The sequence below is a fragment of the Venturia canescens genome, chromosome 6 (assembly GCF_019457755.1).
Source record: "Venturia canescens isolate UGA chromosome 6, ASM1945775v1, whole genome shotgun sequence".
In the NCBI taxonomy this organism is placed as follows: Eukaryota; Metazoa; Arthropoda; class Insecta; order Hymenoptera; family Ichneumonidae; genus Venturia; species Venturia canescens.
This window is the reverse complement of record NC_057426.1, coordinates 13,460,847-13,483,258: the sequence shown is the minus strand read 5'-3', so window position 1 is coordinate 13,483,258 and position 22,412 is coordinate 13,460,847. Positions and strand designations below refer to the sequence as shown.

Sequence of the window (22,412 nt, the reverse complement as noted above, 5' to 3'; positions counted from 1 at the left end):
TATCACTCTTTCGATTCATAAATTACTACAGTCAGCGATACTGTGAAAATTCACAATTTTGAAAATATCATAACGAAAGACCAAATATTACTGAGGTTGAAATACTGAAACACCAAAAAGTCGAACAGTCAAAATAGCGAAACGTTAGAAAGTCGATCGATCAAAATAAAGAAATGCAGTGGAGCTCCACGCGTCTCACTCACTCAACCGGTGATCTCCAATTTTAAACATCGCCATTTTGACTTTCGCCTTTTCGAGCCATCGCTATTTTACATATCTAAGTTTTATAGGCTCGAAAAATTCACTTTCGATTTTTTACTTCTCTATATTCTGGTCTGTCTGTAAAACAATTACTCTCCATTTTGAATTCGAAAATATGAACTTTTGACATTCGGATGGTCTGTTAAAATTGCATTCGAAATGAAAACTATTGAAATATATATTTTCGGGTAAATACGAATTCAAAGAAGGAATTTTTGATTAAACACGCAATCTGCTGAATAGTCGACCGAATAAGAATTTCGAATTACTTATTTTTCTCCAAACTGATATCACAACTTTTAAAATTTCGAAATATCGACCGTTCTACAATTCAGTTATTCGACATATTGAACCCCACCCGTTCCTGTGGACTGGTGTAACACCAAATCTACCCGAGATATTGGAGTTAAAAAATTTTGCCATAGAGTTGAAAAATCAATAAATAAACTTTCCAAATTTCGAAAGTCTGTGTTTTTTCTTTGCCGTGAAAAAAAAACCCGAAAAATCCGAGTCCGATCCGGGGTGACCCTTTAATGATTTTCACCAACTTTCTTTTACTCTGAAAAAAAGTGTGGAATATCAGAAATTTGAAATTTTGCTCTATTCCAACGATGCGAGATTCGAACATTGAATGTTTGGTATATCAACGGAGTTATAAATATATTACAGGAAGTCAGGATTACATTATTGGGTATGTCAATTGTAGCGTGGATATGAAAAATCGAATTTTTCAATTGCATCACAGAATTACAATTTTTGGCTAATTTTCGAGATTATTTTGATGCTTGGAAAATTCGTTTTCTATAATCCCTCGATATTCGGACCGTCGGAATATTTATGCACACGCACACACACGCACGCGCACAAATCCATTCGTTATTTCATTTCATCCATTTATTACACTCAGAACATTCACAATCGCACATTATACTGACCATTAGTCAACAATTACTTGAATTATGTACAATTTTTTAAATTTTGTTATCAATCGACACAATCGTATTTCTGCGTACTTTCACAAAAAGAAAGCAAAACATTCAAGTCTTTTCTAACGTTTCCATGGTGATTTTGCGACAAAATATTTCTGAGATGATTTTTTTATGAAGACTTGCACTCAGCACGCACCTTGGCTATTTACAATATAAATAAAAAAATAATATGTTTTTGGTAAGCTTTTAAATTATCGATAAATTAATTTTAAATATCAAAGATCCCGAAAATTGGGTCCGTTTGATTCGTAAATTGTTGACATTACAATTATTTTCATTTTCTGAAATATCCAGCGAGAAAGAAGTTAATTGAGAAAAAAATTGAACATAATTCAAATTTCGAAGAGAATCGGATATTGAGGCATCCGGGAATTGCATTTCGTTCTGCGTAATTACATAATAATCATAACTTTTAAGAAATCTCAATAACGGGAGAAAATTTGAGTAAACAAAAAATTCGACCTATTTTCATGATTGGAATTGCCATCAATCGATGTCGTAATCGCCGCTTCCTTCGTCATCTATAATAATCGTGCTACGTTTGTCTCTAACCAATGTCTCTTGACCGAGAGCAGGTACCTGACGTGAGAATTCGCTGGTAGCCCATAAAAAAAGATCCAATGTTTGTTCCGTACATTCAGCTATAAATCGTACGAAAGGTCTGACGTCACCGGTATTTGCAATTTGCAAATACTCGTAATATTTGTGGCGATGTTGTTTGTGGATTATCACAGGAGGATAACCAGCTTGCATTAGAATGGTGTTCATCAATAGCCGCGAGGTTCTGCCATTGCCATCGGAAAATGGATGAATGTGCACCAGTTTGTAGTGAGCTAAGGCTGCGTATCTGCAGTTTTATAAATTATATTACATTTGCATCTTTACTTAATTACTTCATTTATTACTTATAGATAATTTATGAGTTTTTAAATATATTTTTTGAATATTCTAATTTTTAATAATAATTCGAAATGTATCTGTGGAAAAAAACTTTCTAAAAGATCCAAATGGAATCTTTCTGAGGCACGATAAAAAAAAAAATGAATTTTTCTCATCTCGAATTCTTTTTTGTTTATTTACCTGACTGGATGCATTCTAATAGCTCGATCACTGTTCAACCAAGCTGCAAATTCTTCCATCAAAAAGTGAATATCTCCAGGACCAGGTGGAATGTGACCACCGACGTAGACCTGAGTTCTTCGAAAATGTCCACCCTCGATAGGATCCACGTGGCCTAATACTCTTCGATGAATTTCCAAGATATCTTTTATTGTGATCGAACCAACGCTGTTGAAAAAAAGTCACTGTTTTATCAATCAAAGATATAGTTGAAGTAGTTGAAAGATTTTATTGAAACAGATAATTCAAGAACGTTTTTTTTTTGAAACTCCATCTTTCATTTTTCAATACATCATAGCCAGTGAGATCATAACACTTATTCATTCAAAAAACTGCTCACTTTTGGAACGTCTGTTCACTGTCAGTGCCACGACAGGCTGTATTACAATCATTCCACCCTGGAGTTTTCAATCTACGCAAGAAGCATCAGAATAGTTTTTCAACATTTAATTGTTCTACTTGTTTGTATCTACAGTCCTTGAATTCATATTCACCAAAGTGCTTTTAGCAAAGATAAAAATAGAAACAGTGAAAGAATAGTTTCATAGAATTTATTGAAACAGATATGAATTGTTGGTTGCTCTTATTAATTACCTATTTACAAGGGTGGCATTTATGTATTTCATAGCAGCATCCAGGCCCAAAATTTCATTGTGTTCGTCAATGCTTTTTCCAGCAACCGCAGTTCGGGTTTCTACAATGGCTCTAGTTTGTGCAAGATTCATGGTATTTCCCTCAATACCGACCGTGTGATAGATATGTTGAAAGTAAGCTTCTTTTTTAGCTCTTATAAGAGCGGCATTGCTTTCAGGAATGCTCGACAGAGCATTTCTCTTTTCGTCGATTCTTCCAAGCATTCTTCGATCCAACTCTTCAACAACTCGAGCTGTTCTCTGATGATTCATCAGAGCACTTTCATGGTTCGGTTCGTAAGTTAACGCTCTTACGTAAAACTCATTTGCCTTTATAACATCGTTTTGGGTTTGTTCCAAAAATTCACCGTAGTGGTTTAAAATATCAGGATGATGAGGAGCTAATGCCACAGCATGTTGAAACAACTTTATGGCTTTCTTTTGCTTTCCTGCCAGTTTCATTTCCAGCGCCAAGTGCAAAGAAGACAAAGCTTCAGCCTCCAACGCTGCATCTCCGCTGTGCTCCAATTTTTGTAATTCCGATGAGGCCAATACCAAACTATTGAGGGTACCATCGTCGTAGACGTTTAAATAGTTCTGCGATGGTAGAGGTGCGAATACTCTTCGTATTTCTCTATCTATTCAGAAGAAATACAAATGGTTTCAGATTTAAAATTCAATTGGAAAATAAAAACAATTCCATTCTTGTTTTCAAATACCCTTCTACAATTTTTGATACTTATTGTCATTCATTTTTTTCCATTATTGTACAGAGTTAGTATTCGTGAGGATAAATTACTGAACAGAAATTATTCTTACTCCAGAGCATATAATTTTAATAGAGAAATCATCATTTTCAAACTGGCTGTTTGAGAAATTCTAGAACTGTTATAGAATTTCTCTAAGAGTTAGTACAATTTTGAACATGTCTTGAATCTAATATACACAATACAAAACGTAAACTATGGATGATTCACATTGAGGGAAACACTGGCTCAAATCGAGACAACCCGAATTTTTGGTATTCCACTCACTTTATCAGAGTATCTACACCAAGAAACGAAAAGAAATTAAGACGAAACTAGCATATAAGATATTAAAAAGTTACAGCTTTAGTATAAGATTAAAAAATTTGACTTCATAGCTGTAAAGAATGCAACAATCATTTTTACTCGAGCAAATATAATCGGAAACACCTGTCACCAATTGATTGAAAAATTTCCAAAAACCACAAAATTTTTTCGTTGAATGAATGTAACACTATACAACTAGAGAAATATTTTATATTAACGTTTGGAAGCAATTTACCAGCTACTTCAATCTGTGTTTCATTTTGGAGATATTTCGAGATAACAGTAGCGATGACAGCTACAACGATACCGGACACGAAAACAAGAAAAACTCCCACTCTGCCAGCTCCAGATGGCGTTTTGTCTTTCGTGGTGCTCTTCATACAAGCTTTTTTTGTAAACAATACGTAACAATCGTTGCCACTACTCGGTGGCATCTTTTTTGTAAAATTAAACTCTTCAACGGTTTGAAAATACAAGGTTTCACTTTCAAATTCATTCTTGCGAAATGCCACGATCAGCTGTCCAGTGGCAACTGAAAGCGTGTCACGCTCTGCAGCCCGATCTATCGGTCATTTTTCGTACCGTCAATTTTAAGGCACGTTCACAATGATTCGAATGATACTACTAAGGGCATCTCCTTTTCTCTCTCTCTCTCACATACACACAGACACCTATATTATTAATACTCCAACTTTTCATTCTAATAAATGTAATTAATTATGAACGAAGTTTTAAAAAGATTGTTCTTGACACATGTGGTATTTCGTGATTGGCTCCAGATAGATTGCAGCAGCCAATGACAGACGTTCAAAAAACTTTAGTGTCGATCAATGGCAAGATCAATAGAAACTATTTCCTAAAACGTTCATTCAATTCTTATGCAGCTCCGTAATTAAACTTTTGAACTCAGAAATTGGAATTCAATTCATTTCTCATACCAGTTGTGTTGAATTATGAAATCGAATAAAATAAAATATTCAGTTTCGAAAATAAATGATTTTTTCAATGAAATAATTGAAATAAAAATACTTTTGAAAATGATTTTTGATCAACTTCGTCCGTAATCTTCTGACGATTATCTTTTTTGGAATTTTACACTAAATAATAATTAATAAAAAACGAAGAATCTAGTTTTAACGTCAATCAAGTTTAAAGTGTTTCTTAACGTCAACAAATGTATACATATTCATCGATGAATAATGATTCGTGGGGGAAAAACGAAAGTAAATATAATTCGAATGTTAATGTATACGTACGAGTCGGTTCATGATTGTATATCGTGGCAAGTTTAACACACTGTACTTCGTGATAAGCAGTTATATAAATATAGCATTTTGTGTACGTTTCAGTTGGCTCCTCTTTCTTGGAGCAGTTAATATCAGTAAACCAGCACTGTTTCGAAAATAATGGCTGCTAGAAGATTTTTGAGAATATTCAACAATCCAAATGTGTCAAAAGTATGTAATTATTCATGAAGCTTATTTAGACCTCGTTATTCTTTTCAATTAACATATTGTTGATTATAGGTCAAAAGACTCAGCAGTGTGGCTCAAGATCCACAATTCTTGGGTCTCGAATGTCGATTCACTGATAAAATTCATTTCATCAACAAACAATCGTACGATCCCATACCAATTTATCGGATTTTAACGCCAACGAACGATGCTAAAACAATCGCTAATATCGTCAAAGTTTGTAAAATTTTATGAAATAAAAAGTGTTGAAATTTGCATCGTATTCTAGAATTAAAAATACAAAGTTTTTTTCACATCTTTAAAAAATGAAATTAAATAACGTAAGAACTGAAAGATGTCGGGAGTAATGAAAAATAATCATATCAATGATGCGAATTTTAGTACGGGAAAAATCTTTTTTTTTTAGGGAAAGTAAAACTAAAGATTTGTTCAAACATTTCACAAAATTCGTAGGTCGATAAAGAAAGATTACTTCAAATGTATAAAAGTATGGTGAGCGTCAGTGTGATGGACAAAATCTTGTACGAATCTCAAAGACAGGGAAGGATTTCATTCTATATGACGAGCGTTGGCGAAGAAGCTTTACAAATTGGATCAGCTGAAGCAGTCACACTTAAAGATCTTATTTACTCTCAGTACAGAGAAGCTGGTAAAATTATCCGAATATTCTATTTGTTATTATCTTCAACATTAAACAAGGATCAGTTTCAATTTGTTTCGTTTATATTTCCAAGGTGTTCTTCTCCATCGAGGATACAGTTTTTCAGAATTTATGAATCAGTGCTACGGAAACTGCGAGGATCGAGGAAAAGGGCGACAAATGCCCGTTCATTTCGGCTCGAAAGAATTGAATTTTGTAACTATCTCGTCACCGTTAACGACTCAACTACCACAAGGTAGTTGTCACTATTTTCTGTCAATAAGTTAATTTGTACGAAAAAAATAAATCGAAATCGATTATTTTCCAATTGAATAAAACTGATTTGAATGAAAAAATTTCAGCTGTTGGAGCCGCATATGCGATAAAGCGTACAGGAAGCGATGCGTGTGTCGTTTGTTATTTCGGGGATGGTGCAGCAAGCGAGGGTGATGCCCACGCAGCGTTCAATTTTGCCGCGACTTTGGATTGTCCGATCGTGTTTATATGGCAAGTCATTTCGAAAAAAATTTTCATTCAATTATCTTATGCAAATAATGCTATATGCTTTGCAGTCGAAACAACGGATACGCGATCTCGACTCCAACAGTTGAACAGTACAGAGGTGATGGAATTGCAGCTCGTGGTCCAGCATATGGAATAAATACTCTTCGTGTTGACGGCAACGATGTTCTCGCCACATTGCACGCGACTCGTGAAGCTCGAGCATTTTGCATCAAAGAAAAAAAGCCTGTGCTCATAGAAGCCATGACATATCGGTCAGTTTTTACTTCTTTCTTCAAAAACATCGATTTCTCTCCGAGGTTGCTTTTTGTAGTTTACATCAAATGTAATCAACATTTGTTTCATAGAGTTGGACATCACAGCACGTCGGACGATAGCACAGCTTATCGATCCTCCGACGAGATTGCTGAATGGAACAATCAATCACCCATATCCAAGTTTCGAAGATATTTAGAAAATCTTGGCTACTGGAACGGCACGGAGGAAACTTTGCTTCAAAAATCTATAAAGAGCGAAGTTTTGTCTTCATTTAACGAAGCTGAATTAAAACTCAAACCACATTGGAAGGAGCTTTTTACGGATGTTTATCAACAGATACCGCAACATATTAAGTACGTTAGAAATTTCTATATTAATTTCAATCATAATCTGATTCAGTAAAAAAATCGTTTTGCAAAAACTGCGATAGAAACATTTTGCACAATTCTGAGAAAAAAATTAATTGGAAATTTAAAGCGATTCAATTTTAATGAAGCGAAAATTTAATTTATTACAGAAATCAAATGGAGGCAATGGAAAGTCACTTGAAAGAGTACGGAGAACATTATCCACTAAAAGGTTACAAGGAAATTTGAATGTTTTTTTTAATGCAACTATTTGTATCTAACTTTTATTTCTTACACAAATGAAAATCATTACGAGCTATTTGAAAATATTCAATCTTTGGCCTTTGTTTCCTCCGATTGTTGCGGTTCGCTTGTGTTGCTTTTTGCAGTCAGGCTTTCAGCAAATTCCTGATACTTTGAGAGCCGGTATTCGCGTCTAGCTTCATCCAATAAAATATTATGTAGCAACATCGGTTCGTGTGGATTTGATTGGTCAATGCTCGGATATGGATTTCCACGAAGTTCCAAAACTGCTCGTTCGTACTGGCCTCCTGGATATTCTTTTGGTATTCGATGGAGTTTGGTATAAGTCGTGTCGAATTCTTGAAATCTTGGTACCAAAACTTTGAAGAGCTTGTGAACAAATTGCTTTTCTTCTATCCAATAATCTGCTATGTTCATTGTTTCCTGATGGGTGGGACCGTGTCGTATCGCTTCTGATATGAGCTATTTATTTGTCAATAAATTAATAAAAGGATGGTAATTATGACGGTACAAAATATTTTCTTAAATCACTTATGGTTATTGGATTATCTTCCAAAACAAGAATCGTGCAATTTTATTACGAAATCAAAGAAGAGAAATGGGAACAAATATTGTTACCCCTCTAATCACGTAAATCGAGAAAACTGTGTGGCGAATTACCTTGAAATTTTTGCAAAACATAAAGCTGTGTAGTTACCAAAAAAATTATGAATAATCGCAAACTTCATAGCTTTATTTATACCACAAATTTTATTTTAAGTCGTGGCAAAAATTGACACTTCACCATGTTCTTAGACACTAGATCACTATTGCGACGTGCGTTAAATTTCGTTCACGGAAAATGATAAGAAAAACGGAAGAAATTGTTTTGGAAAAAGGTGCTAAAACTCATTATTTTGCCGCAAAGAAATTGGTTAAGAAAATAATTCATACCCGTTCCGCATAACCTCGAACTTCATCGGCACGTCGATAATTCAGTTCGATTCTCTCATATTTAAGTAAAGCTGTTAATGTTTTCTGTATTTTCCGAATTCTCCCAGCTGGCCCATCGATATTTCGTAATTTTCGGGGTTTGTCCTGAGGTTTGTATTTCAATTTCGACACTAAATGTGATATTCTTGCTTGATTCATCTTTGAAAAGGTGAAAAAATCAACTTCGATTCTGCATCTCTGAATCATATATCTGTATTTATTAAGGTGATTCCTGTACTGCATATGCTAGTCAAATGAGTGCTAAATTTTCAAAACGCTTTTAGACCAATTTTATCGTATCGATTAAATTTACTGTTAATAGATATGCATTCATGTATATTTTATTAACGTGAAAAAATATTAAAAATGATAGTTTTGCAAAACTATCAACTGATAAATGCAAATTTCCATGACAACACATTTTCACAGGTATTTTTCAAAGAATTATCTGTATTTTTTAACCGATTTTATTGCACCAAGTCTCATTTTGTAACTTAGCTGATCCTCTACGAATTCATCACGTAGATTTTTTCTTTAAATTCATTCCTTCAGAAATTATAAATGAAAAAGTTTCTTCGCTTAATGAACAATTAGCTGCAACAGTGAAACGATTAAGTTAAAAAAAAAACTACACGGTGAATTCGTATAAAAAATCAGTTAAGGAATAAAATGAGACTTGTTGCAATAAAATCAGTCCGAAAGCGCAGATAATTCTTTGAAAAATACCAATGAAAATGTGTCATCGTGGAAATTTGCATTTATCAGTTGATTGTTTTGTAAAAATATCGTTTTTCATATTTTTACATGTTAATAAAATATGCTGTAATACAAATCCACTAATAATGCGTTTAATCGGTACGTTGAACTTGGTCTAAAAGTGTTTTGAAAATTTAGCACTCATCCTGATTTTGCCAAGAGTCTAGTTCCAAATATCAAGCACAGATGTGGCCTCGATTGTTTTCTTTGTGGCGTTCTGGCGGATCCTGCTTTACCATTACAGCAAGTTCTTGAGTCCTAGTGCGCTTTTTTCGGACAATCTCCAACCTTTATAAAGCCAGGTCGCTAATAGTTTATTCAAGTTATTGAATAATCTATCGACTACTAAACATTACAACTTAATTATTTGTGACCACCTGACGATTCTACATCTATTTAGCTCCTTGTTTAATCGATTGTAAGGAAAATAAAAAATGTTAACTTCCACTGAAAATTTTATTCGTTTAATTAAAAAATTACTAATGATCGCTCATCATTTTTATTGTGCCTCCTATGACTACAGTACGAATACTGAAAGATATCGAGGTCCTTCGGAAGATCTCACTTATGTAATATGCTACCAATCCACAGACCTTGGTTTTTGGTTTTTACAAACACGACCATTTTATTTTTTTATATATCATCGCGTCAACGTATCGCGACGATAGTTTGAATTCGATATATCGATATTTCGTCGGCGCTGCTGCGCATTCTCTGCATCGAGACGTCATCTCGTGGTATAATTTGAAACTTTTGGCTGTTGCATTTTAAAGGCTGTTTTGTCATTTGACGTTGTAAGCTTGAAGGTTTTATTATATATGAGGAAGCTATATTAACATAAAGCGTTTGATACATTATAAGAATACTCTTTTATGTACAAGTTTCATTAATTGAAAACACAGTGTAAAAATAAACATTATATCTGTCACAGTTTTAACATTTATATTATTATTATTATTATTATGGCAGTGAAATATATATGCGTAAATGTATATTTTTTTGTGAACACAGATTGTTGTATCAAAGGGATCGTTCATATCGCGATGGCTCTGTTTTTGAGAGCTTTGCCACGTTTTTCTTATCGACGTTTAAAAATAATTTTACTATTCGAAATTTCTAGTAGTAATAAATACAATATTACGTTCAATATACATAATCTGAGGTCTAGCTATTATGCATACTTTGCATGCGATGTTGCATTCTGAGCAATATTATAGTTTCGTTTTCTTTTATCATCTTTTCAAAATGTATTTATAAAAATCTCACTGTATAGTCTCACTGATAATTTGGCTTTCACTGGTAATGCAATCATTATCTCCTTCATAAAAATAGCCAAACGAGCTCGACATTAAAAATGATGGTTTTTAGTTGAATTTTCGAAATCTATGTTACGATTATAATCGTCTTTGCTACATTGATGGATGTATCGTGTGTTTTCTTCTGACATTTTGAGACTCGTCGATCTCACTGTCGACGTATGAATCGTATGTATCGTTTATATCGTTGTCCAACCCGGAGGCTGCATCATTCTCATTCGAATCTTTCCTAAAAATAAAAAAATGAAAGATCGAGTTGAATTATTTTGCCCCGCAATCATTTCGATTTCTACTGTTGATTTGAGTCAGGATTCTTATTATTTAGCTACTGCATGTGTTATTGGAAATAAAGATCATTTGCTTTTCGAAATACTTACGAATATTTGTTGTCAGAGGGTAAAAAAAGTGATTTCGGACAATTTTTAAAATACGGCCAACACTCGCCGTGTTTCTTTCCTCGATTTTCAGCCTCGACGTATTCCTTTAGCATGTATGCAAAAGGCGACTTGCTCGCTCTAAAAATGACAATATTTTGTTCATTTTTTCCGTCGTCATACAAGAAATCTGATCATTAAAAATGTTGATTTTATTATTATTAGTCGTTATTGAAGAAACAAATAATCTCATGATTTATAATAATCGGAGCTTACGTGAAGAACAATTTGAGCATTTCACCAATAAGGCCAAAATTGTTGAGCGGGTGACCTTGAACTTCGCAAATAGCTCGTAACAAGCAAGCTTTCCCATCGAGGCCGAGAGTGCTGAGCATGTCTTCGGCAGTGCCGTAGAGTAGCGCTCTCTCGCCGCCATGGAAAGCATTTTTCGGTGCATCCTGAATTTCCCTCTTGTGAATTCGTCGCTTTATAAATGACGCTATAAAATCGGCCATTAACATACCGGCTTGTCGACTTTTCATTCCACGATCGAAGACACTTGGCAACGCTCCGTAAGGATTTTCGTTGTCGGTCAGGCCCAATTTGTCAAAGTCAACTGAGGAGATGGCAAAGAAAAAAACAATCAATACAAATGACGCTCGGCATCGAGCCGCTATCGCCTTTCTTGATATTCACGCTGCCGAGGTCAGGGTTTAACGAGAACCAAACCCAAACGCCAAATTCTGAATAAAAACTCGTGGTAACGGTACCAACGAGAAAAATAACCGAAAACTGAAGCGGAACGATCAGCGGTAATGAAACGAACGAGAAACTCTTGTTGGCTCAAACTCAATTTGAAGGTCAATTCATTAAAAATTGAGATATTAAAACGACACTATGAAAAATCCCTTATAAAAGCAGGGTTTATTACTAAATTAGCCGAAGAGAAAAGAGAAAAATTATAATTGGAAGACGATTGATTATATTCGTATAATAAAAATTCAAGGTCAAATAGGGTATTACGTCTTTTTTTGAAAACTGTTTTAAAATAATCCTGAGATCGTAATAAACCAGTAGAACTTTTATTTCAATTTCATAAGAAAACTCTCTTGAAAACTATTTTTTTTATTTATGATTTTCAATTTTCGCGCGGAAACGCTAGTCGCCATGTTGTTTCGGTTTGTGACGTCACTCCGTTAGTAAAGAACAGAATTGCCAAAGACCAAGTAACAAGATTTGTGAAAATAATGAGTTATAATGGTATATCATTGGTGTCTCGTGCCTGAATGCAATAATACAAGTGTAAAAATGCTATACAAAAATTGTGGATTCATCGCCACCATCAACGTATTTATCATTGGTAGATTTGTACTATCTGCTTTCACAAAACCGTTTTCCATAGTGCGATTTTAAGGATGTATGTAAGATCAATTCCGCGGTACATCTATTTATTTTTTAAGGTTATGTCTTGTGTTAAAATGTCAATGGGGAATCATTTCTGTTTGCATTTTATAATTTTTAATGAAAAAACTATGTCATTTTGAATCATAATTTACGATTTTTAATAAAATTAATATCCAATTTGATAACTGTGGTCAAGCACAAGCGAGCCAATCAAATTACACGTTCAATATAGCGGACGTACTAACTACAAAACGCCGCTGAAACGTCAAAAGTTAACCCCAAATATCTCCACAACGACATCGGAAACAGTGGGTTTTTTTTGCGTGAAAAAATCGATAAAACTTTGAAGTTTCTAAAAATTCTTTTTTTTTGGCCGCGCGTTGACAACGATTCATACACTTTTTTATCATTTTAGTTCGATTTCGTCAACTTCCGGTACAAATGACACGGATTTAAATGCGGCTTTAATTCTTAAATATTTCATTTTAAGCATCGGCTAAGTACCTTTTTCTTTTTTTCAATCGATGCAGCGTGACCAACTATATTAAATATTTCAAATTCATGAAAAATTTGACACGTCGATATATTTTTTACATACATCCTTAATCAAATGAATGATAAAAGTCCACTATATCTAGATTGTTTACTATCCGAGTGACGTCACGTTGGAATCCAATATGGCCGATGGCGTTTTAGACATTTGAAAAACAAATGAAAAAAGACGATTTTTAAAATTGAATTATAAAATTTACATTGCATTTTTGTAAATAAATATTGACGTTTCTCGTTTACTTTTTACGAAATCTATCATAATCATGAATTTTTATATATTTTTTAACATGGTGTAAAATACCCTATTGCTGGAAATGTAGCATTAATTCGATACACGAACGAATCTATTCGTGTTTACCGAAATCGTTGGTACCGAAGATGATTGAAACTTACTCGTAAACGGAAGACTTATGGTCATATTGCTGAGAAACCCAGAGGGCGGATATCGGACGAAGGGTAGGGCGAGTGTGGGAGTGATAGTCATGACAGTTCCAGGCGGGAGAGCGATCCGGCCGTCGTTCGTGATCCAGAACACTCGTTTCTGTCGATGATGAGATTGCCTCGTGTCTTTTTCCTCGTTGGCTCGGGATAAGCTGAGCGCCGCGAGGGTCAGCAGCAAGGTCACGCGTTTCCGTAACATATTTCGAGTATCCTCGATATCCTCCTGAAATAAAAAAGAGCGACACGCGTAAAAACAGTTCGAGCCTCGTGTCGAAATACAAGTTCGAAGAGCTCCGAAGAATTTCGCTCCAGAAATCGGCAAGTGAAATCGCGGCCTCTCCCGTGTCAGAGAAACCGAAAAGAAAATCGCTCTTGTTTGCAACGTCGAGGCTCTTTACCTCTCCCGAGCAAATAATCTATGCACGCGAACTCATGCCTCGAATAATCGGAAATAGACAGCGAATCGTTTCGGCTTTCGAGGTCAAATCACGCGGCCATCACCGTTACTGGATTGGGTCTCGACGCAATCGATCTCACCAAATTATTCGTTTCACCGTCGATCCAAATTTTGATGAAACATCGACAACGCCAGTTTTGTCCATGCGTGTTCCCAAAGATTATTCATCTTCGTACAGCCCAATAATGGTTGAATAGTCGTCCTGGACCAGGTCGCGGCGCACAGCCGAGCGGCTCGCCGGTCGAGCCGAGCGACCAGTTAACGCACGCCGCACGTGCGTTCGCTCTTACTATAACAGTATTGGCTCGAGGAAAGCAGCGTATGGTCCGATAACACGTTAGGGACGAGTGCATAAATATATCCCCATATATATATATGTGCGTATATGAAGGAAGAGCACGGCGAGCGATCGACACCGGTAACTCTCGTTGCCTCGCAAAAAAAGCAACTCCCGCGCGGCTCATCCGTACGCGACCCTATCTGCGGCGGCGCGGAGCACACGCACGCCGCGCGCGATTTACCACAAACGTTGAACCATCGAGCTCCGATGCTGTTCTCCAGGTCTAACAGTCCATTTACGGCTTGGTGACGAGGCAAAAATCCTCGGCGACCAACGATTCATTATTATTGTTATTATTATTATCATCATCGGGGATGGTTCGGTTCCCAGAGGAAAGGATCGTTTCTGACTTTCCTTCGGAGCCCGATCGTCCTCTGCTCGCCCTTCTCTTTCCTTATTAAACGCGTCCCTGGAAAGAGACTCCGACCGAAAGTTACGCTCGCGCGGTAATGACTGACAATAAGGCGCGAGAAAAGAGTCGCGTGCCGCCGCGCTCTTGGCGCTCTTCCGATGACTCCGCGATAAAATCGCGATAAGTGGACTCATCCATCGGCATCCGGAGAACTCGTCCAACGATTTATGCCCGTGCCGATTGAATCTCGCCCCAGGGACTTGCCCTCCACAGTAGACTCGATTCCAGCTAAACGTCTCAACGGCCTGCCGACTTCTACGAGCTCAAATTTAACGCCTTTTTCTTTACGTAACTATATGTACACGCGTATTTATGATACAGTCGGATCGTCGATATTGTTAAGTCCTCCGAGAAGCTACTCGATCAACGGCATACACCTCGAGATTTGCCAGATCCGGTATACGAACAAGTCCGCTTGTTTTTAGAAAATTAACTATACATGATGTAATGTAACCGTTAGATGCCTCAACTTCGCGACCGCTTATTAATGGCGTCGTAAGTGATACGGTATATGGGAACAGTAAATAATACGTAATAATTATAAATATGTATAAATATACATCGCATCTTCCGATTTATGATAGCCAGGTTATTTTTTCAAATCCGTTTTCGACAACGTCTAATCAATCGCAAAATTGAGGGAATTAATTTTCAATCACTTCGAGTTCTAGCTCGAGAACGACAAAATGAATCTCTTACACTGTTTCTGTCGGTCGCGGCCATTGGGACACGTGGCGACGTGATTCCCGGGAGATTTTGTTCGAGTAAGTTCGAATGAGAAAAATACGGAAATATTTGTTTTTTTCCAACACCGCCTTATTTATTGGCTCGAACATTTGGAGTGTTTTTCGTTGATTCGTTTCGCCTGTTAGAACGTTGATTGAGATCTTTTTAGGACTGCATTATGTGACGAATGTTGGGAATTTAATTAGAAAATTTGAAGAATTAGTACGAAGAAAGACGATCATGAAAATAGCTCAAGTGGAATATGGTAAATAAAATGTTTCAGTTCATGTCTATTTTGAATTATTTGTCTCGATTGGTTATCATCATCGTCATTAGTTGTTCGCATTGATTGATCATTTGAATGATAAGTTGACCTTGAGCTCCCGATCCGAGGAGGTCGAGGTAGTTTTTCATCGATGGTACAAAGGAGCTCCCCACTGATAATCGTTCGTGAAAGGATCATCCTGATCCTGAATATCCCCGAGAAATTCTTCCCCTGCTCGTGGAAATCCGTTACGTTAAATAATTATCGGCTTCCTCCTCTTTCTCTCTCATCCTTTCTTCGTCCATCGGAAAACATGTTTCGTACGTATTTTACTACATATTTCGGCCGCCGCATTCTCAATGGGTTTTGAGGAATGTGCTACTTTTTTCGGGAAAAAAGCGAGGAATGCTCTCTTATTTTTTATTTTTGGTATTACCGTTTAGCAGTTGACATCGAGAACTCACTAAGTTTGTGTTTTTACGATAATGCGTAAAGCGGCCCAGATAATCTCTGTTAATAATCATCTGTCTAAAGTCATTTATTCTGCCTCGGCGATGACACAAATAATATTTCACGGAGACATCGTCAGGGCAAATGTCGGGCCCCGGTCTGGCATCAATGATCAAATTCATAAGTAAATTTTATACCTTATTTGCGAAATAGCAAGAATTCGCTGTTCTTGGACAACGATTCGGAAATCGCTCAAATACCAGGCATCGATCGAACCATTGAATATACGAGAACTAAATAATTAAAAAGAAACAAATTTATAAGATAAATTTGTTTCTTTTTAATTATATCTTATATATTTCTCTATATCTTATAAATGTACTTGTCTCAGAGTCGCTGCCGTGACTCTAGATAATTGAGGTGAAATTAAACAAGCGGGAGAAACAAAACGAACGATTAAAAGCCGTGGTGAGCCTAAATTCAATAGTCTTTGTCGAAATTTTGAAATATTTTTCTCAAGGCATATAAACTTTTACTTTGTAATTTCTACAAATATAAAACCTCGTTTGTTAATTTATTTTGTAAGTATTGATTTAGAAGTTTAGACTCATTTTGGACTTAAGGGCTCTACCCTAATTAGGAGGGCAAAAAAATACTATTTCCACGATTCTTTTTGACCAGTATAAATTATAAATATGGATATAAAAAGCGTTAGGCCTAAAAAATACACTCTTAAAATACCCTAAATTTTTTTATTTATATTTACTTTATTCAGTTTTCGCGTACGCAGAAAATTGAGGGGGAAGACAAAAAAGTTGAAAAAAGAGATGGGTGTGCGCTGTTGACAAAATCTCCGGAATGGATGATCGGGAAAAAAGTGGTGTTAGATTCAATAGGTTTTAGCGCATATCATACGATTTTTTATTTTTTCGAAAATAACAAAATGGCCGACATTTTTCCAAAAACTACGAAAAAGCACGTTTGTTTTCATCGTTTTTTGCAAATAAAAATAGTTCCGCTAAAAATTCGTATTATATGCGCCACAGTTACGGTCATAAAGAACGTGTGATAAAATTTTGGTAAGGATCGGTTGAATAGTTTCGGAGAATGTATCAACGAGCCGTCCAAAAACGTAATTTTGGGAAAAACGCGTTTAAGCAAAGGCACCGCACTGGGCGTCACGTGTATTAATGCGCTTAGACAGCCGAGTAAACGTCGCTCAAAAGTACACTTAGACTGCTCAGATCTTTATAAAATTTTAGTATAATACTTTTGAAAAATGCAATTAAAAAAATGGATTTTTTGAAAATTCTAATTAGAGATTGATAGTTCTCAATCCATAGTTCGTTGTTCATTCGATTCACAAGCCCGAGAAACTCGCGTGATCGAACAACAATTCATAAAAGGAGTTGCCGAAAAAAAAGGGCGAGAAGAAAGTCCAAAGTCGCGCCCATCGAGTGACTAGCATCCTTAAAGCGTGTACAAAGCCATCAGGAAACGTGTTACAATCGAGAAACAATACCAACTTGGTAACAATCGTGTCACACGTTACGAGAATAACGAATGAATTTTCTTCGCGCGTAGGCTCGATCGCAAAGGCGCCATCTGGCTTCATTTATACGTGAGGACTATTTAACAGTCGTGCAATTAGTGCCGCGGACGAGATCGGCATTCGATGTTTCATTTTTATAGGCGGAATAAAAGATTGCTGGAAAACGACGCGAACTGTTGAATTTTACATTCCAAATGAAGGAAAATTGCGACAAGAGAATATCCAATGAATATTCAAATTTGGCGCCACTTTATGAACGCTTTCTGAATCCTTCATTCCCCCGGATATCGAAGAAACACATAACAATTGAATTTGATGAATGCACTTATAATTTATTCTCATATTTGATTCTCCTTTTGGACGAAAAAATTAGCATAAATGAGTCATTCAATAAGTTCGTCTGCGAGGCGCACGGAATGCAACAAACGTGCTGCTCCGAAAAGAACTCACGTTTCATCATACCCCGTTTAATTTTTCATCCCAACACCTTGACGTTACACTTTTAGAATTCTTCAAATGGTCATGAAAAAACGAGGTAGAAAATATTCCCATCCACTTTACTCGAGTGCACGCACGTGCGTTTGCGAATGATTCAAACAACTCAAGACCATTGCGAGTCGAGTTTGAGTGTAATCGAATAAGAGTTTTCGTCATTTTCATGATTGCCGAAACGGTGCATCGAAAAGTTTCGAAAACTGCTTCGGAAGTACGAACGAGAACAAACCACTTTTCCTGTATTGTTCTCAAAAGCGATGCAGAGTAATTTCTAATGATTTTTTTACGGGTCACGTTTTCTGGCCGACTGAAATTTGGCTCCATTGTCTTCGTCCTATTTAATAGCCAATTAGCGTACCCCTCAATCTCGTGGTCAATAAAAGTGGTACGCACGAAATTCAATGACCACGTGTCGGGTCGCTCGAACATTCAAATGCGGAACGAAGTGGATCGGTGATCGATCCATCAATTATTCAAGTCGCGAACTTCATACACGAGTACAGAGTCCATAATTTCTTGGCTCGGTATGCCAGTGGCTCGTGAACTCGAGACAAATCTTTCACCTCTGTACTCGCGCTCGAATTGTCATCCAATTATATTTCTATCGTATCGACATTTCTTGCACCGAAATTAAAGGAGCGGCTCCTTTAGAGACGACAAAAACATTGAAAATCCATTGGGTTTCTATGCAGCGACTGAATTCGTCGTGAACACGAATTAAGCGGCGTCAAGTATCGAAAATCGAATTTAAAAAATTCGTGACATTTGATTCGCTGACCCAGTGGCTTCGATAAACACGATCATACATTTGACTCGCAATCAGACAACTCGAGTGTCTCCTTCGCTGCTGCGGACGCGTCGTTCTGCATTAATGTTAACGCCTCAGAGTTTAGTAGCTATAAATAAATGCGTGAATTCTTTTGCCCGGTGGGTCGATTGAAAAAAATTCGCGAAATCGGCCGAGGGCTCGTTGGCACGTGTATTTTCGTGTCTTATTTTTTAACGCGCGTACGCCCAGACGCGCGTAAGTTGCTCGTTCTGAAAAGTTGCATCGAGAATTGCGGGACGAACGGGTCGACTAACGGATCAAAAGACACGGAGGATCGTGGGTTACTCAAACTGAATTGCGATCGCTAAATTCTTTGGGCAATGGAGACGATCGATTTTGTTTACTGCTAATATTTTCATGCCTCGCTTTTCAAAGCTCGCAGAACGTCGATCCAATTGGCCAGTTTACAGAAAAACATAGAGGAATAAATCGAATGAGAAAAAAATGATGATTTCACTGCGATAAGGGAAACAATTTTTTCAACGCAATTGAAACTGCAGAAACGAATGACAGATCAGAAAAAGCGTAAGATCTTCGAAAATAGCGCAAGAGGAATGACGAAGATTCCTCAACAATAATCGTAATAATAAAGGTCGAGCGCGGTTCGTAAAAATGAAATTTTACAAGATGTTTGAACAGCGTCGGAGTTTGCACAAATTTATTCGTAATAAAGAAAATGTGAGATGGAGCAAATTTAATATTTAGCGGGACTGCAACGAGAGCGAAAAAAATGGTGACCTTGGAATTCTCACTGTTGAAAACAGTCCTATAATGAGGAACTATTCTCCGGCTATAAACCTGAGCATCTGTATACGTCTGCCCATATATTTGTACGTATGAAAACATATATTTTTCCTAAATGATGGGAAGAAATTTTTCGCCAGTCGTACTGCGCATCATGCCAGTTAAAAAGGAACGCGATTATAGAAACTTTTTCATTTAACGCTGCAGGCGCATGACTTCCGGGCAACTAGAATGGGCTCATGAATAACGAAACTGTGAACGGTGCTCGAGTATTTTTACACTAATTTGCAAAATTGTTAGATTTTTAAATATCATTAGCCACGAGTGTTGGAATAAAATATGGTTCAACGTTCATTTCTGGTTTGGAGAAAGTCGCGACTCATTAATTAACGAGCATCCGTTTTTTGACGAGGATTTTCAATGAAATTATCAAAATTACGTACGCGAATGTTGAGAAATGCGATAATTGAGCGTCAACTTCCGGTTTGGAGTAAACATTCGTGAATAACGAACGAAAATTGATAAAAGAGAATCTTCGCTGATGCTTTTTTCTCAACATTTTCACTGACGATTGTTACGTCAATTCATAACGACAAAAATGCCTTCCGGTGAGCCTATTTTTCTGGTTTAATTACAAGACGGTCCAAACGAAATGTTTCCGTTTTCTTTTCTCGTCCGTTTCAATTTTCAGCACGTACGAATAATCGTACACGATGGTCCAAAATGCTCGATCCCGTTTCAGTTTCGGCAGATTGCCCGCGAAACGGGTCTCGCTCATCGAAACGTGCTCAGCGAGCAGAGAAGAGACGCTCGGCATCGTACCTTAAAATCTGTCTCGAACCTACTACAAGCAGGACGAAGTTATTTTTTTCTCGCTTTGAGATAAGAGAAGTTATTGAAACGAAGCAGATCGAATTTTTGCTCAACCGATTTCGCATTGTCAATGCTCAATTCCGACTTTTTTCTCACCCACAACTGGCCGTGAAATTCGATTTTTTCTTACCGATTACTTCCCTTTCGGACGGGAGAACGAAATTGACAAGAAGCGAATGGGAAACGATTGAAAGAGAGAGGATCGTGAAAAACTACGGGAAATGATCGTCGCAACGAAATCGTTTGAATTTATTCCCCCTGATTATCAGGTGAAGAGACAATTTCGATGCCACCCTCAGATAAGAAAAAACAGAGAAAATATACGAGAACGCGATGATTACAAGGCTAGAAAGATTGCGTTAAATTTTTTTACGGCCAGCCAAAAAACGAGGATACCAGCGACCGGTCTGTATCGTCTCGGCGATAGGAAACGTCCCTCACGACAGGTTGTGCAATCGTTATTCGCTATTTCGTTTTTTTTTCTTCAACCATCTTCTCGTGTGGTGAAATTTATGTACAGATGTGAAGAGGGGAATCCCCGAGCGAAGAAGCGAGCGAGGAAAACCGGACGGCACCCCGAAGCACTTTGACCTGAGGTATAATTTTTCCGTTTTTTCTTTCTGTACAATTTTTATGATAACTTCGTTCCAACGCCACATCCAAACGCGTGTGACGTTGCTGGATATACGTGCACTTCGAGGAGCGTGTGCGTGAGCACCGTTTCTGCACTCAACCGAAATATACGCTCGCACACACGCTCCTTTATCCGCATTTTCTCTGTCTGGTGTTATAACGGTCGCAAGATGCAATCGTAAATGTTACCGCCGCGATTGAGAAAACGGAAAAGAAGGCGAAAATGAGAATGCTGGAAAATACAAATGCCTGCCGGAACGAAAAATCACTCAAATCATAAGGTAGGCACTGACCATTGCGTTTGTATACCGAGTACGAGATTACATAGCAACATTGAAACGAGACTCAGTAGGTCAGGAATATCGGGTTTGTCGGGAAGTTGGGGATGAAGAAATAAAACGATGGATAGAAAATGAAAAGCATGTAAATCCCGGATGAAAATCAACACCCGAGTCCGATAAAAATAAAGGATCGAGCGGCAGTTCGAACGAGACGGATGAAGCGAGAAATGTCGAGGGAGAAAAGGGTTATCGAGAACGAAGAAAATGCTCTCACTCTGACGCAAGTTCAACGGCCGTATGAGCGAAAATGGAAGATAAAAAAGCGTTGTTCCTGGATAAATTTTTGTGTTTAAGAACTTTTATCGGGTCGTATAAATCTTAATGCGTTCCCTAGTAAAAATTCCTGAGCAGCTATTTCTGTGCAAACTGCGAAATGGCATGTTGCTTTTGCCTGTGATGTAAGACTGAAATTTATAAAAACATCATCATTTCCGATTAATGTAATTTTACACTTGTTACTGCGTTCCGGCGCTACATGGCGGCGGTTTTAACCGCGAATTCAATCGTTAAACTGCTTGAATTTTCGTGCAACGAAAACGAGTCAAAATAAGTGCAATGAAATAAAGAAAATCTAAATTGCACGTTTCGATTGATGAAACAACGGATAGATAACAGCGACTGTCCGAACGTTGCGATCCGTGAAGCGAATTAATTTATCCTCGGCTAATGACCGACAACAATAAAAAAGAAAAGACGAGGATAAAAAATCGCATGAACTCACCTTCAACGGTTTATCTTTATTTATTATTTTTTTCCTAGCTACAGCCCGAGAAAAGCCGGGGTAAATTGAGACGGTCGTCGTGTGCACAATCCAAGACGCCAAGAGTAATTTTGATGCACACGCTGGTTAACAGGGGTATGGCATAATTTGTGCCAGCCGGCTCGCACTTCCTTTTTTCA

General features: G+C 37.0%; 4 protein-coding genes across 5 annotated transcripts; 1 reads left to right on the top strand and 3 right to left on the bottom strand.

The window, feature by feature from the left end:
• Nucleotides 1-895: 895 nt before the first annotated feature.
• On the bottom strand, nt 896-5,004 carry Fic (FIC domain protein adenylyltransferase). 2 transcript variants are annotated; one of them, XM_043422561.1, is made up of 5 exons: nt 4,310-5,004; nt 2,964-3,639; nt 2,710-2,781; nt 2,331-2,537; nt 896-2,097 (listed from the first exon to the last, which is right to left on the bottom strand). In XM_043422561.1, exons 1-5 carry the CDS (start codon nt 4,506-4,508, stop codon nt 1,737-1,739), a joined length of 1,515 nt encoding a protein of 504 aa, XP_043278496.1. In that variant the 5' UTR covers nt 4,509-5,004; the 3' UTR covers nt 896-1,736. The 2 variants fall into 2 exon arrangements, with proteins under 2 accessions (XP_043278496.1, XP_043278497.1); XM_043422562.1 differs by lacking the exon at nt 2,710-2,781.
• A 171-nt stretch (nt 5,005-5,175) lies between these two features.
• On the top strand, nt 5,176-7,635 carry BckdhA (Branched chain keto acid dehydrogenase E1 subunit alpha). The gene is made up of 9 exons (XM_043422564.1): nt 5,176-5,297; nt 5,424-5,531; nt 5,601-5,765; nt 6,003-6,198; nt 6,284-6,445; nt 6,552-6,696; nt 6,762-6,965; nt 7,059-7,322; nt 7,487-7,635. The coding sequence occupies exons 2-9, from the start codon at nt 5,481-5,483 to the stop codon at nt 7,563-7,565; spliced, it is 1,266 nt and encodes a 421-aa protein (XP_043278499.1). The 5' UTR covers nt 5,176-5,297; nt 5,424-5,480; the 3' UTR covers nt 7,566-7,635.
• On the bottom strand, nt 7,587-8,763 carry mRpL17 (mitochondrial ribosomal protein L17). The gene is made up of 2 exons (XM_043422565.1): nt 8,514-8,763; nt 7,587-8,042 (listed from the first exon to the last, which is right to left on the bottom strand). Exons 1-2 carry the CDS (start codon nt 8,757-8,759, stop codon nt 7,647-7,649), a joined length of 642 nt encoding a protein of 213 aa, XP_043278500.1. The 5' UTR covers nt 8,760-8,763; the 3' UTR covers nt 7,587-7,646.
• Nucleotides 8,764-9,745: 982 nt separating this feature from the next.
• LOC122412399 (uncharacterized) lies at nt 9,746-13,976 on the bottom strand. The gene is made up of 5 exons (XM_043421875.1): nt 13,933-13,976; nt 13,348-13,618; nt 11,275-11,614; nt 11,002-11,139; nt 9,746-10,853 (listed from the first exon to the last, which is right to left on the bottom strand). Exons 2-5 carry the CDS (start codon nt 13,592-13,594, stop codon nt 10,718-10,720), a joined length of 861 nt encoding a protein of 286 aa, XP_043277810.1. The 5' UTR covers nt 13,595-13,618; nt 13,933-13,976; the 3' UTR covers nt 9,746-10,717.
• Nucleotides 13,977-22,412: the final 8,436 nt, after the last annotated feature.

What these genes read in the sequence shown, in the direction of transcription:
- Fic (XM_043422561.1), bottom strand. Translation starts at nt 4,508, where the DNA reads ATGCCACCGAGTAGTGGCAACGATTGTTACGTATTGTTTACAAAAAAA. An exon ending in AATGCCACCCTTGTAAATAG is followed by an intron (nt 2,782 to 2,963) that starts GTAATTAATAAG and finishes CTTCTTGCGTAG; the next exon opens with ATTGAAAACTCCAGGGTGGA. An exon ending in ATTAGAATGCATCCAGTCAG is followed by an intron (nt 2,098 to 2,330) that starts GTAAATAAACAA and finishes ATAAAACTGCAG; the next exon opens with ATACGCAGCCTTAGCTCACT.
- BckdhA (XM_043422564.1), top strand. Translation starts at nt 5,481, where the DNA reads ATGGCTGCTAGAAGATTTTTGAGAATATTCAACAATCCAAATGTGTCA. An exon ending in CAATCGCTAATATCGTCAAA is followed by an intron (nt 5,766 to 6,002) that starts GTTTGTAAAATT and finishes CAAAATTCGTAG; the next exon opens with GTCGATAAAGAAAGATTACT. An exon ending in AACGACTCAACTACCACAAG is followed by an intron (nt 6,446 to 6,551) that starts GTAGTTGTCACT and finishes AAAAAATTTCAG; the next exon opens with CTGTTGGAGCCGCATATGCG.
- mRpL17 (XM_043422565.1), bottom strand. Translation starts at nt 8,759, where the DNA reads ATGATTCAGAGATGCAGAATCGAAGTTGATTTTTTCACCTTTTCAAAG. An exon ending in TTCGAGGTTATGCGGAACGG is followed by an intron (nt 8,043 to 8,513) that starts GTATGAATTATT and finishes ACAAATAAATAG; the next exon opens with CTCATATCAGAAGCGATACG.
- LOC122412399 (XM_043421875.1), bottom strand. Translation starts at nt 13,594, where the DNA reads ATGTTACGGAAACGCGTGACCTTGCTGCTGACCCTCGCGGCGCTCAGC. An exon ending in CATAAGTCTTCCGTTTACGA is followed by an intron (nt 11,615 to 13,347) that starts GTAAGTTTCAAT and finishes CCATCTCCTCAG; the next exon opens with TTGACTTTGACAAATTGGGC. An exon ending in ATGCTCAAATTGTTCTTCAC is followed by an intron (nt 11,140 to 11,274) that starts GTAAGCTCCGAT and finishes TGTCATTTTTAG; the next exon opens with AGCGAGCAAGTCGCCTTTTG.